Raw genomic sequence first — 12,921 nt, 5'->3', positions numbered from 1 at the left:
TGTCTGTCTGTGTCCCACATGGAGATCTCTGTATCTGTCTGTCTGTGTCCCACATGGAGATCTCTGTATCTGTCTGTCTGTGTCCCACATGTAGATCTCTGTATCTGTCTGTCTGTGTCCCACATGGAGATCTCTGTATCTGTCTGTCTGTGTCCCACATGGAGATCTCTGTATCTCTCTGTCTGTGTCCCACATGGAGATCTCTGTATCTGTCTGTCTGTGTGTGAAGAGTGCAAACTGACTGAAAAGTGGACTGGTTAAGTAATCCTCTCAATAAAGTTCAAAGTAATCAATTGGCCTCAGCCATGGCAGTCAATAAGCCTATCTCACAGAATTTCCCCGCCCCCCTTAATACGCCCCCTTTCGGGGTTAGTGGTGATAGCGTGACGTCACTCCATAGACGCTTCATGTTAACAGAGGTAATTTAAGAAGTCTACAACTTTTGTTTTCTCAAGGTAAGGTTTGTTCTATCTGCTCGACCTGATTTACCATCTTGTTTGCTTCATAATAATATTGGTCTGTCACATTTTTACATTAGAAAATGTACTTAGATTCTCCAGAGAAAAAAAACGTGTAAATGCTCATGTTAAAGTCACCACTATTTACCGGAAGTGGGCGTGAAAAACGGGCTGTGAGATAGGCCTATTGGCTGAAGCAGAGGCTGGAGGCTTGCACAGGTGAGGGGATTTAGGCTGATTAGGCCCACTGGCAGAGCCTCGCCAGAGCCTTTTGTGGTGTTTCTGGAGAACCGTGGGTCGGACCGACTCGATACCGGGCACGCGTGTGTCGAATTTGAAGCCGGTGTGGAATTACGTGCGTTACAACGGTACACACACGCACGCAGACACACAAAGACGTGGCACATTTATAGTTGGATTCAAGAATAAAAACTAAAGCAGTTCTTAGTGTGTGCGACGCATCACCGTTATTCCTATTGTGTGAGTGGTAATGACATGGTTATATTAAATGGTAACCCTGCAGGTCAAATGTGGGGTGGGATTTTGTGCTTGTGTACATACTGCAATAATATCTGGACACAGATGTTGTGTAAAATACGCAATAGTTTAGTCATAAAATCAGGGAATGTTTTCGCACCAGTCAGTGTGTTCTATTGTTGCGTAGCTGGTCGGTACATTCATTGTTTCCCAGATGGAATAAGAATGGTTCCATTCCCCGTAGCAGTGTTGATCTCATAATACGAATGGTTCCATTCCCCGTAGCAGTGTTGATCTCAACCACTAATAAGAATGGTTCCATTCCCCGTAGCAGTGTTGATCTCATAATAAGAATGGTTCCATTCCCCGTAGCAGTGTTGATCTCAACCACTAATAAGAATGGTTCCATTCCCCGTAGCAGTGTTGATCTCATAATAAGAATGGTTCCATTCCCCGTAGCAGTGTTGATCTCATAATAAGAATGGTTCCATTCCCCGTAGCAGTGTTGATCTCATAAAAAGAATGGTTCCATTCCCCGTAGCAGTGTTGATCTCATAATAAGAATGGTTCCATTCCCCGTAGCAGTGTTGATCTCAACCACTAATAAGAATGGTTCCATTCCCCGTAGCAGTGTTGATCTCAACCACTAATAAGAATGGTTCCATTCCCCGTAGCAGTGTTGATCTCATAATAAGAATGGTTCCATTCCCCGTAGCAGTGTTGATCTCATAATAAGAATGGTTCCATTCCCCGTAGCAGTGTTGATCTCATAATAAGAATGGTTCCATTCCCCCTAGCAGTGTTGATCTCATATTATACCACAGGTCGTTTCGAGGAAGCAATCTGATTGGTTGAAACAGCCTTCTAGCCGTGGGTTAAACCAGCACCATTCACCACCTAATCAAAACAAAGAATTCAGCTGCTCTGTTCTCCCAGAGCGCTAGCAAACTCGGTGGCTAGGCTAGCTAGTTTCTTGGGACATTTGTGGTCGTAGTGACTACATCTGTCATTAAAAAATATATTTTTTTCAGCGATTTTCTTAGTTTTAAGGGTAACTGTGGTATAATTGCAATATTACACTCGAGGGTGTGGGTTAACGTGATTATTGCCACTTCAGATTATTGCATCCCTGTCGTGGCAATAATCACGTTAACCCACACCCTCTCGTGTAATATTGCTTAAATAAGAATGGTTCCATTCCCCGTAGCAGTGTTGATCTCATAATAAGAATGGTTCCATTCCCCGTAGCAGTGTTGATCTCATAATAAGAATGGTTCCATTCCCCGTAGCAGTGTTGATCTCATAATAAGAATGGTTCCATTCCCCGTAGCAGTGTTGATCTCAACCACTAATAAGAATGGTTCCATTCCCCGTAGCAGTGTTGATCTCAACCACTAATAAGAATGGTTCCATTCCCCGTAGCAGTGTTGATCTCAACCACTAATAAGAATGGTTCCATTCCCCGTAGCAGTGTTGATCTCAACCACTAATAAGAATGGTTCCATTCCCCGTAGCAGTGTTGATCTCATAATAAGAATGGTTCCATTCCCCGTAGCAGTGTTGATCTCATAATAAGAATGGTTCCATTCCCCGTAGCAGTGTTGATCTCAACCACTAATAAGAATGGTTCCATTCCCCGTAGCAGTGTTGATCTCAACCACTAATAAGAATGGTTCCATTCCCCGTAGCAGTGTTGATCTCAACCACTAATAAGAATGGTTCCATTCCCCGTAGCAGTGTTGATCTCAACCACTAATAAGAATGGTTCCATTCCCCGTAGCAGTGTTGATCTCAACCACTAATAAGAATGGTTCCATTCCCCGTAGCAGTGTTGATCTCAACCACTAATAAGAATGGTTCCATTCCCCGTAGCAGTGTTGATCTCAACCACTAATAAGAATGGTTCCATTCCCCGTAGCAGTGTTGATCTCAACCACTAATAAGAATGGTTCCATTCCCCGTAGCAGTGTTGATCTCAACCACTAATAAGAATGGTTCCATTCCCCGTAGCAGTGTTGATCTCAACCACTAATAAGAATGGTTCCATTCCCCGTAGCAGTGTTGATCTCAACCACTAATAAGAATGGTTCCATTCCCCGTAGCAGTGTTGATCTCATAATAAGAATGGTTCCATTCCCCGTAGCAGTGTTGATCTCAACCACTAATACTATGACGGAAAATGTTCGACGACTACCTTTTTTTTCACCGACCGAAAACTAAATGAAAACTTTGTTGAAAAGGGTATCTTTGAAAGACAAAGAAGAGGTCCAGCACACTGTCAGACACTGTCTGCCAAACAATGTTGCTCTTTATTTGGTGGACGTTTCGGTCCCTTCATCAGGACAGACCATTGTCTCAGAGCCTCATTGTCTGTCCTGATGAAGGTCTAAGCCAGGGGTTCTCAACCCGTGGGTCGCGACCCCTCGGGGGGTCGCCAAATTATTTTGGGGGGTCCCCAAATTATTTAAAAAAAAGAAAAAAAGGTTTTGTTTTCTTTTGCAACTGGATGGGTGGAAAATGGAAATGAAGAGTTTACATATAGTACATGTATACACCTTCCCTAATGATTATATCTGGTTTCAGTATTTATTTATGGTGTATTGTCTCTATTATTAAGGTTATTGTAGCAGTCAATTTATATTGGGGGTCGGGAGGGGGCGGGGCGGGGGTCCCGAGACATTGCCAAAGCATTTGCGGGGGTCCCCGGCCAAAAACGTTGAGAACCCCTGGTCTAAGCGACCGAAACGTCGACCTAATAAAGAGCAACATTTTTTGGGAAGTGTCTGACAGTGTGTGGAACCTCTTCTATCTTTCAAAGATACCGTTTCCATTATATGCTCTATTGCCCTACGCACCTGTCACCTGTTCACTAGCCTTCTGAGGAGTGCATCAGCCTTTTGCTATAAAGTGTTGTCTCTGTTTCCTCCTGCAGACTGCAACGTTATATTATTATTATTATTATTATTATTATTATTATTATGTGATGTATGCCATGCTTTTGTTATTGCTTAATGTAAGTCGCTCTGGATTAAGAGCGTCTGCTAAATGCCTAAATTGTAAATTGTAAATTATATTATGATGGTGTGTTGTCTCTGTTTCCTCCTGCAGACTGCAACGTTATATTATTATTATATTATGATGTTGTGTTGTCTCTGTTTCCTCCTGCAGACTGCAACGTTATATTATTATTATATTATGATGTTGTGTTGTCTCTGTTTCCTCCTGCAGACTGCAACGTTATATTATTATTATATTATGATGTTGTGTTGTCTCTGTTTCCTCCTGCAGACTGCAACGTTATATTATTATTATATTATGATGGTGTGTTGTCTCTGTTTCCTCCTGCAGACTGTAACATTATATTATTATTATATTATGATGGTGTGTTGTCTCTGTTTCCTCCTGCAGACTGTAACATTATATTATTATTATATTATGATGGTGTGTTGTCTCTGTTTCCTCCTGCAGACTGTAACATTATATTATTATTATATTATGATGTTGTGTTGTCTCTGTTTCCTCCTGCAGACTGCAACGTTATATTATTATTATATTATGATGTTGTGTTGTCTCTGTTTCCTCCTGAGGACTGCAACCTTATATTATTATTATATTATGATGTTGTGTTGTCTCTGTTTCCTCCTGAGGACTGCAACCTTATATTATTATTATATTATGATGTTGTGTTGTCTCTGTTTCCTCCTGAGGACTGCAACCTTATATTATTATTATATTATGATGTTGTGTTGTCTCTGTTTCCTCCTGCAGACTGTAGGGTTATATTATTATTATATTATGATGTTGTGTTGTCTCTGTTTCCTCAGACAGCAACGTTATATTATTATTATATTATGATGGTGTGTTGTCTCTGTTTCCTATATTATTATTATATTATGATGTTGTGTTGTCTCTGTTTCCTCCTGCAGACTGCAACCTTATATTATTATTATTATATTATGATGTTGTGTTGTCTCTGTTTCCTCCTGCAGACTGCAACCTTATATTATTATTATATTATGATGTTGTGTTGTCTCTGTTTCCTCCTCCAGACTGTATTATTATATTATGATGTTGTGTTGTCTCTGTTGTTATATTATTATTATATTATGATGTTGTGTTGTCTCTGTTTCCTCCTCCAGACTGCAACACTATATCCTGCTGTGGTGTTTGGGATCTGCTTCGTCCTCAACTGTTTCATCTGGGGAGAGCACTCTTCTGGGGCGGTGAGGTTTATCATATGATATGATATGATATGATACAGTACTTTATTGTAAGTTCACACTGACATTTGTCTTGCGACCCAGCAGCCAAGTATGCAGAACACAATCAACACATATACACACATTTGACATAAACACAAAGAACAAGACAATATTACATACATAAAGACATGAAGACAAGAACAATATCCACCGCCTAGATTACCCCATGGCTACTACAACTCCTGATTAAGCCTCAAAGTCGACTGGTGGACAAAGGATCTCTTTAGTCTGACCTTATTGTATGCTGGTACACCATATGTCCTTCCTGAAGGTAGCAACCTATATTCCTAGAGTTTTCTTTGACCAGATGAAGAGCCTTGGCTCGAAACGTTGTCAATAAATATACCTTTTGGAGCATGTGAGTGTGCAACCCGGGTTCCCTTCTCTCTTCCTATGTCACTGTATGAACCCAGCACCTCCACCATGTGAGTGTGCAGGTTCCCTTCTCTCTTCCTATGTCACTGTATGAACCCAGCACCTCCACCAAGTGATGTGTGTATTTTACTATAGTTTCAGCAACCTATATTCTCCATAGAGGGTATGTGCGTGACATCATCATCAAACCCGGAAGTTATGCAGGAATGCCTACCGAGTGGCAAAAACTACTTTCTGGCCTTGACAGCCCATACATCCAAACAGAAAAGTCCTATCTGATTGCATTAAACAACATTAAACAATGTTAAACTCACTTTTCCTGTTGCTTTGCCACTCGATGTGTCATTCACTTTAAGCATGCGCATAGACTGACACCACGCTAGACAGGAACGCCCAAAAACGTCACATCCGGGGTAAGAATTTACCCCGGAATTTTCTAAGGCTGCCAATGCAACTTGGTCCAATCCTTAATCACATACGGACAAACATCTATGCCGATGCTATCTAACTTGCGGAGGTAGCGTGCCTTGTCCACGGGCAACAGATCTTTCAACGTATGGCATTGTAAATACGTTTGATAATCACTACTCACTACAAGCGCAAATCACAACTTCCCCCGTTTGTGGGCGGAGTCACAGTTTGAGGCGCTGTTTACGCGCCGTGGTGTCAGTGTATACCCTCTATTAGAGGTGATATTCCTTGCTAACCTTAGGATGCTGTTATCATAAAACAAAAGAATAATAACAAAAAGAAAGCATGTTCTGGAAGTTCCTTTATACTGCCCTTTTGTTTACATTTAGCATATTTATAATGTATGTATTTCTTTAATATTTTTTTTAACCCATTTAATACCTGAGACCAGATTCTACAAATGTCCTAACAGTTTTCTGGAAAAGCCTATGTTTCTATTCCAGTGGTGCTCAACCTTTTAACCCATTAATACTGTGTATATGCCAGTGGTGCTCAACCTTTTAACCCATTAATACTGTTTCTATGCCAGTGGTGCTCAACCTTTTAACCCATTAATACTGTTTCTATGCCAGTGGTGCTCAACCTTTTAACCCATTAATACTGTTTCTATGCCAGTGGTGCTCAACCTTTTAACCCATTAATACTGTTTCTATGCCAGTGGTGCTCAACCCTTTAACCCATTAATACTGTTTCTATGCCAGTGGTGCTCAACCTTTTTCATGTCAAGTACCCCCAGAATTATCTGTAATTGGCCGCCGACCCCCATCTGAAAATATGTTGTTCCAGGGACCCCTCAGCAGCAAAGATTTTTCAAAAATAGCAGATCTACAAGCTCGTAGCGCAGCACTCAGTGCCGCGCTACGAGCTTGTAGATCTGCTATTTTTCAATAGCTAAAGTATGACATAATGCTTAAAACACCAAAAGGGGTTCCCGTTCAGAATGTGTTAGATCTATCTTACTTGTAGGCTAAAGTCCAGAGGAGATGGGGCTTTCAGCACCAGAGCACCTACTCTTTGGAACACTCTGCCCTTAGAGATCAAGCACCTACTCTTTGGAACACTCTGCCCTTATAGATCAAGCACCTACTCTTTGGAACACTCTGCCCTTAGAGATCAAGCACCTACTCTTTGGAACACTATGCCCTTAGAGATCAAGCACCTACTCTTTGGAACACTCTGCCCTTAGAGATCAAGCACCTACTCTTTGGAACACTCTGCCCTTAGAGATCAAGCGCCTACTCTTTGGAACACACTGCCCTTAGAGATCAAGCACCTACTCTTTGGAACACTCTGCCCTTAGAGATCAAGCGCCTACTCTTTGGAACACTCTGCCCTTAGAGATCAAGCACCTACTCTTTGGAACACACTGCCCTTAGAGATCAAGCACCTACTCTTTGGAACACTCTGCCCTTAGAGATCAAGCGCCTACTCTTTGGAACACTCTGCCCTTAGAGATCAAGCGCCTACTCTTTGGAACACACTGCCCTTAGAGATCAAGCGCCTACTCTTTGGAACACTCTGCCCTTAGAGATCAAGCACCTACTCTTTGGAACACACTGCCCTTAGAGATCAAGCGCCTACTCTTTGGAACACTCTGCCCTTAGAGATCAAGCGCGCCGAATCAGTGTCCTCCTTTAAATCTCTTTCGAAAAACACACTTTTATGGATTAGCCTTCACTGCCAATCCATATTAATATTTTAGTTTTTTATGGATTAGCCTTCACTGCCAATCCATATTAATATTTTAGTTTTTTATCGATTAGCCTTCACTGCCATCCATATTAATATTTATATTAATATTAGCCTTCACTGCCAATCCATATTAATATTGATCGATTAGCCTTCACTGCCAATCCATATTCATATTTATATTAATATTGGCCTTCACTGCCAATCCATATTAATATTTATATTAATATTAGCCTTCACTGCCAATCCATATTAATATTTATCGATTAGCCTTCACTGCCATCCATATTAATATTTATAATAATATTAGCCTTCACTGCCATCCATATTAATATTTATAATAATATTAGCCTTCACTGCCATCCATATTAATATTTATATTAATATTAGCCTTCACTGCCACTCCATATTAATATTTATATTAATATTAGCCTTCACTGCCAATCCATATTAATATTTATTGATTAGCCTTCACTGCCATCCATATTAATATTTATATTAATATTAGCCTTCACTGCCACTCCATATTAATATTTATATTAATATTAGCCTTCACTGCCAATCCATATTAATATTTATATTAATATTAGCCTTCCATATTAATATTTTAGTTTTTTTCCCCTGCTGCTTATTATATTTTGCTGTTTATTGTAATGTTTTTTTCTGCTGCTTATTATGCTGTTAGTTTATGTAAAGCACTTTGTAATACAATTTTGAAAGGTGGTTCCCTTCACCACCATGCTGGCCCTGCTGTGCATGTGGTTCTAACACTGTGGTGGTTCTATCCTCCAGGTTCCCTTCACCACCATGCTGGCCCTGCTGTGCATGTGGTTCTAACACTGTGGTGGTTCTATCCTCCAGGTTCCCTTCACCACCATGCTGGCCCTGCTGTGCATGTGGTTCTAACACTGTGGTGGTTCTAGTATCCTCCAGGTTCCCTTCACCACCATGCTGGCCCTGCTGTGCATGTGGTTCTAACACTGTGGTGGTTCTATCCTCCAGGTTCCCTTCACCACCATGCTGGCCCTGCTGTGCATGTGGTTCTAACACTGTGGTGGTTCTATCCTCCAGGTTCCCTTCACCACCATGCTGGCCCTGCTGTGCATGTGGTTCTAACACTGTGGTGGTTCTATCCTCCAGGTTCCCTTCACCACCATGCTGGTCCTGCTGTGCATGTGGTTCTAACACTGTGGTGGTTCTATCCTCCAGGTTCCCTTCACCACCATGCTGGCCCTGCTGTGCATGTGGTTCGGTATCTCCATGCCTCTGGTCTACCTGGGCTACTACTTCGGCTTCCGCAAGCAGCCGTACGACAACCCCGTTCGCACCAACCAGATCCCTCGGCAGGTCCCCGAGCAGCGCTGGTACATGAACAAGTTTGTCGGGTGAGTTCTTCAGCAGCTACGTCACTGTAATAAATTAATGACACACTTTGGTTCCATTTGTCCACTCTGAGACCCCCACCTGTCATGTCAAGAGCCCCCAGAAATATATGTATTTGGCTGCCGACCCCCATCTGAAAATATGTTGTTCCAGGGACCTCCATAGGAGAAGATTCTTATGCCTCTAGCAGTGATTTTCAACCTGTTTAATTTCAAGGACATGCATATTAGTCTACAGACCCCCATTTAATGGCATTTATTTCTCTGGGACCCCAATTTAAATAGTAAAATCATTGTTAATTTAACTTTTTGACATTTGTACACTCTCAGAGTTACAGACCCATAAGGGTCCATTTGGTTCCAAACTATCATTTAGCTGGGGACCCCCTGGAACTCCCTCAAGGACCCCTGGGGGTCCCCGGACCCCACTTTGATAACCGCTGGTCTAAGGATGCAGGCTATTAGCGTCACTGCATTGGACCCAAACATACTGTCTCTCCATTGGACCCAAACATACTGTCTCTCCATTGGACCCAAACATACTGTCTCTCCATTGGACCCAAACATACTGTCTCTCCATTGGACCCAAACATACTGTCTCTCCATTGGACCCAAACATACTGTCTCTCCATTGGACCCAAACATACTGTCTCTCCATTGGACCCAAACATACTGTCTTTCCATTGGACCCAAACATACTGTCTCTCCATTGGACCCAAACATACTGTCTCTCCATTGGACCCAAACATACTGTCTCTCCATTGGACCCAAACATACTGTCTCTCCATTGGACCCAAACATACTGTCTTTCCATTGGACCCAAACATACTGTCTCTCCATTGGACCCAAACATACTGTCTCTCCATTGGACCCAAACATACTGTCTCTCCATTGGACCCAAACATACTGTCTCTCCATTGGACCCAAACATACTGTCTCTCCATTGGACCCAAACATACTGTCTCCATTGGACCCAAACATACTGTCTCTCCATTGGACCCAAACATACTGTCTCTCCATTGGACCCAAACATACTGTCTCTCCATTGGACCCAAACATACTGTCTCTCCATTGGACCCAAACATACTGTCTCTCCATTGGACCCAAACATACTGTCTCTCCATTGGACCCAAACATACTGTCTCTCCATTGGACCCAAACATACTGTCTCTCCATTGGACCCAAACATACTGTCTCTCCATTGGACCCAAACATACTGTCTTTCCATTGGACCCAAACATACTGTCTCTCCAACAGGATCCTGATGGCAGGGATCTTACCGTTTGGTGCCATGTTTATTGAGCTGTTCTTCATCTTCAGTGTGAGTACAACCTGCTCTAGTCTCTACGTTCAGTTGATCTGCATTAGAATGTTAAGCATGTTAACGATGATCACATCAATACAGATAGAATCTATTAGATGTTTACTAATTATGCTTGGTTGTGTGTGTGTGTGAGTGTGTGTGTGTGTGTGTGTGTGTGTGTGTGTGTGTGTTAGGGCATTAACATAAAAATCGATTAGTCGACTAGTCGACTAGCAAAACGGTAGTCGACACTGTAAATCAAAAATCGAGTAATCGTTAATATTATTTTTAATATTTTTTATGATTTTTTTTGTTTTTGTTTTTTACAGCAGACATGCAGCTGTGAGCTCTGTTGTTTTGTTGGTAGTTCTCCAACTTAAGTACTAATCCCTTCCTGGCTGATTGTTTTCATATCATATACAAGCCGACTGTACGTGGGTTTTTGCCGTCACCGTCACTCGTGTAGGTGCGGTGGGCGGCGGTGGCTGGCTGCACTGGCAACATTTAAGACAGATTTTCAAAAAGCATATGCCTCATAGGCTCATACGCTCAATGGGGACAACTACAGTGTGTAAATACTTTTACTATTGGTGAGTTTATTACAATATTACTGTAGTTTGTTCAACAAGTTATATTGGAGACGTGTCGTCGTTTCGTCCGGTACAGTAGTATAGCAGCCTGTCCCTCCTCACTCTGCCCAATAATATCCAGTTTGGTGACAGTCAAACTACAGTAGCTCTTGCCGTGATTTCATGTTTCTTTTTCTTATTCATCTTTCTTCATGCTTATCCAACAAAAGTGGAGGCGTGCGGCATTATTAAAAACAAACAGCTATGCCGCGCGATCATAGTTATAATAGTCGCGATTGAGTGAAGTAGTTGATCATCTGATTCATAGCCTGGTAAGCCTGCTAGCTACGGTAGCAAGCCTAGTATGTAATCATAACCTCCTCCTAGCTTGTAGCTCCTTCTAAAAACCAAAGGAACTGTGGTTGTAACTTGTTGTTGAACATTTAGGGTTGTATGAAAAACATCGCATCATTTATTCCTCCTCCTCCTCCTCCTTCAACAACGTAACATGCTATGCTGCGCCGTAGAAAGGTCTTGCGCATCAAAAATAGCAGATCTACAAGCTCACAGCGCGTCCATCCGTGAGTCATTGTGGACTTGCAACTTTGACTTGACTTTTAACAGCTGATGTGAATTTCGGCCAATCAGAGCGGCATTCAGCGTAATCTAGTAAGAGAGTGGCGACACTAGCGTTGACTGCCATTGTAACAATGGAATGCGGAAGTGCTCATTCTATCTCAATGGGATAGTTCCAATGTTTGGAACTATAGCCCATAGCACCCGCTTTGTGGTGAGATCAAAGCGTGTCGCCACTCTCTTACTATTCCACTCGGCCTGCATTCACTGGCTCTGTTTTGCAGTTAATCCTTCACTCGCGCTGGCCGTTTCAGAACACGATGTTTTAATGCTTGATTGGATGGAAAAAAATATCATATTTTACCGCCGACTAATCGATTATAAACCGATTTTGATGGTATTCGTGTCGACTATCAAAAATCACGTTTGGTTCATGCCCTAGTGTGTGTGTGTGTGTGTGTGTGTGTGAGTGTGTGTGTGTGTGTGTGTGTGAGTGTGTGTGTGTGTGTGAGAGAGAGAGAAGTTAGGCTACTGGTTAAGATTTTGTCAGGTGAAATGCCCGGCTAGTGGCTGGCACACCGTGGTACTTTTGTATTCGGCCAAACCGTTAACAAAGTGCGTTTGTGTGTGCGTGCGTGTGTGTGTGTGTGTGTGTGTGTGTGTGTGTGTGTGTGTGTGTGTGTGTGTGTGTGTGTGTGTGTGTGTGTGTGTGTGTGTGTGTGTGTGTGTGTGTGTGTGTGTGTGTGTGTGTGTGTGTGTGTGCGTGTGCGTGCGTGTGACTGTGTGTGTTGCGTGCGTGCGTGTGTGTGTGTGTGTCTCTCTCTAACAGGCCATCTGGGAGAATCAGTTCTACTACCTGTTTGGCTTCCTCTTCCTGGTGTTCATCATCCTGGTGGTGTCCTGCTCCCAGATCAGCATCGTTATGGTCTACTTCCAGCTGTGTGCAGAGGTAGCGTATTCCACCGGTCACTTCTAGATGTGTACCATGCGCAGACATGGATGTACATGTACACATTTGCATTTGTAAATGTTGGAACACCCCTAGTCTCCTACTGCACACTCCCTGGAAATGAAAACGTCTAGTATTCTAGTGATACTGTATCTTTGTGTTTAGTGTTCTAGGGATACTGTATCTTTAGCTTTGAACTGCTGGTGTGTGTTTCCCTTGGTCCTGTTCTGCAGGACTACCGCTGGTGGTGGAGAACGTTCCTGGTGTCGGGAGGTTCAGCCTTCTACGTTCTGGTTTACGCCGTCTTCTACTTCGTCAACAAGGTACGGAGCTGTGGTGAGGTCAAAGGTCATACTAGCAGGGAGCTGTGGTGAGGTCATACTAGCCAGGGAGCCAGTCGCCCAACATTT

General features: G+C 42.5%; 1 protein-coding gene across 1 annotated transcript in view; it reads left to right on the top strand.

Moving 5' to 3' along the window:
- The window catches only part of tm9sf4 (transmembrane 9 superfamily protein member 4), a gene marked incomplete at its 3' end in the record, with an annotated part of 53,201 nt that extends 40,316 nt beyond the window's left edge, over nucleotides 1–12,885 (top strand). Inside the window, exons 13-17 of the mRNA XM_079531525.1 lie at nucleotides 5,075–5,158; nucleotides 8,942–9,117; nucleotides 10,372–10,435; nucleotides 12,392–12,511; nucleotides 12,745–12,885. Coding sequence (XP_079387651.1) covers nucleotides 5,075–5,158; nucleotides 8,942–9,117; nucleotides 10,372–10,435; nucleotides 12,392–12,511; nucleotides 12,745–12,885 — 585 coding nt within the window. The remainder of the gene's footprint in view (nucleotides 1–5,074; nucleotides 5,159–8,941; nucleotides 9,118–10,371; nucleotides 10,436–12,391; nucleotides 12,512–12,744) is intronic.
- Nucleotides 12,886–12,921: the final 36 nt, after the last annotated feature.

Source organism: Electrona antarctica (assembly GCF_951216825.1).
Source record: "Electrona antarctica genome assembly, contig: SUPER_2_unloc_1, whole genome shotgun sequence".
NCBI classification, from domain to species: Eukaryota; Metazoa; Chordata; class Actinopteri; order Myctophiformes; family Myctophidae; genus Electrona; species Electrona antarctica.
Note: the sequence above shows the minus strand (reverse complement) of the source record. Positions and strands in the feature narration are given on the sequence as shown.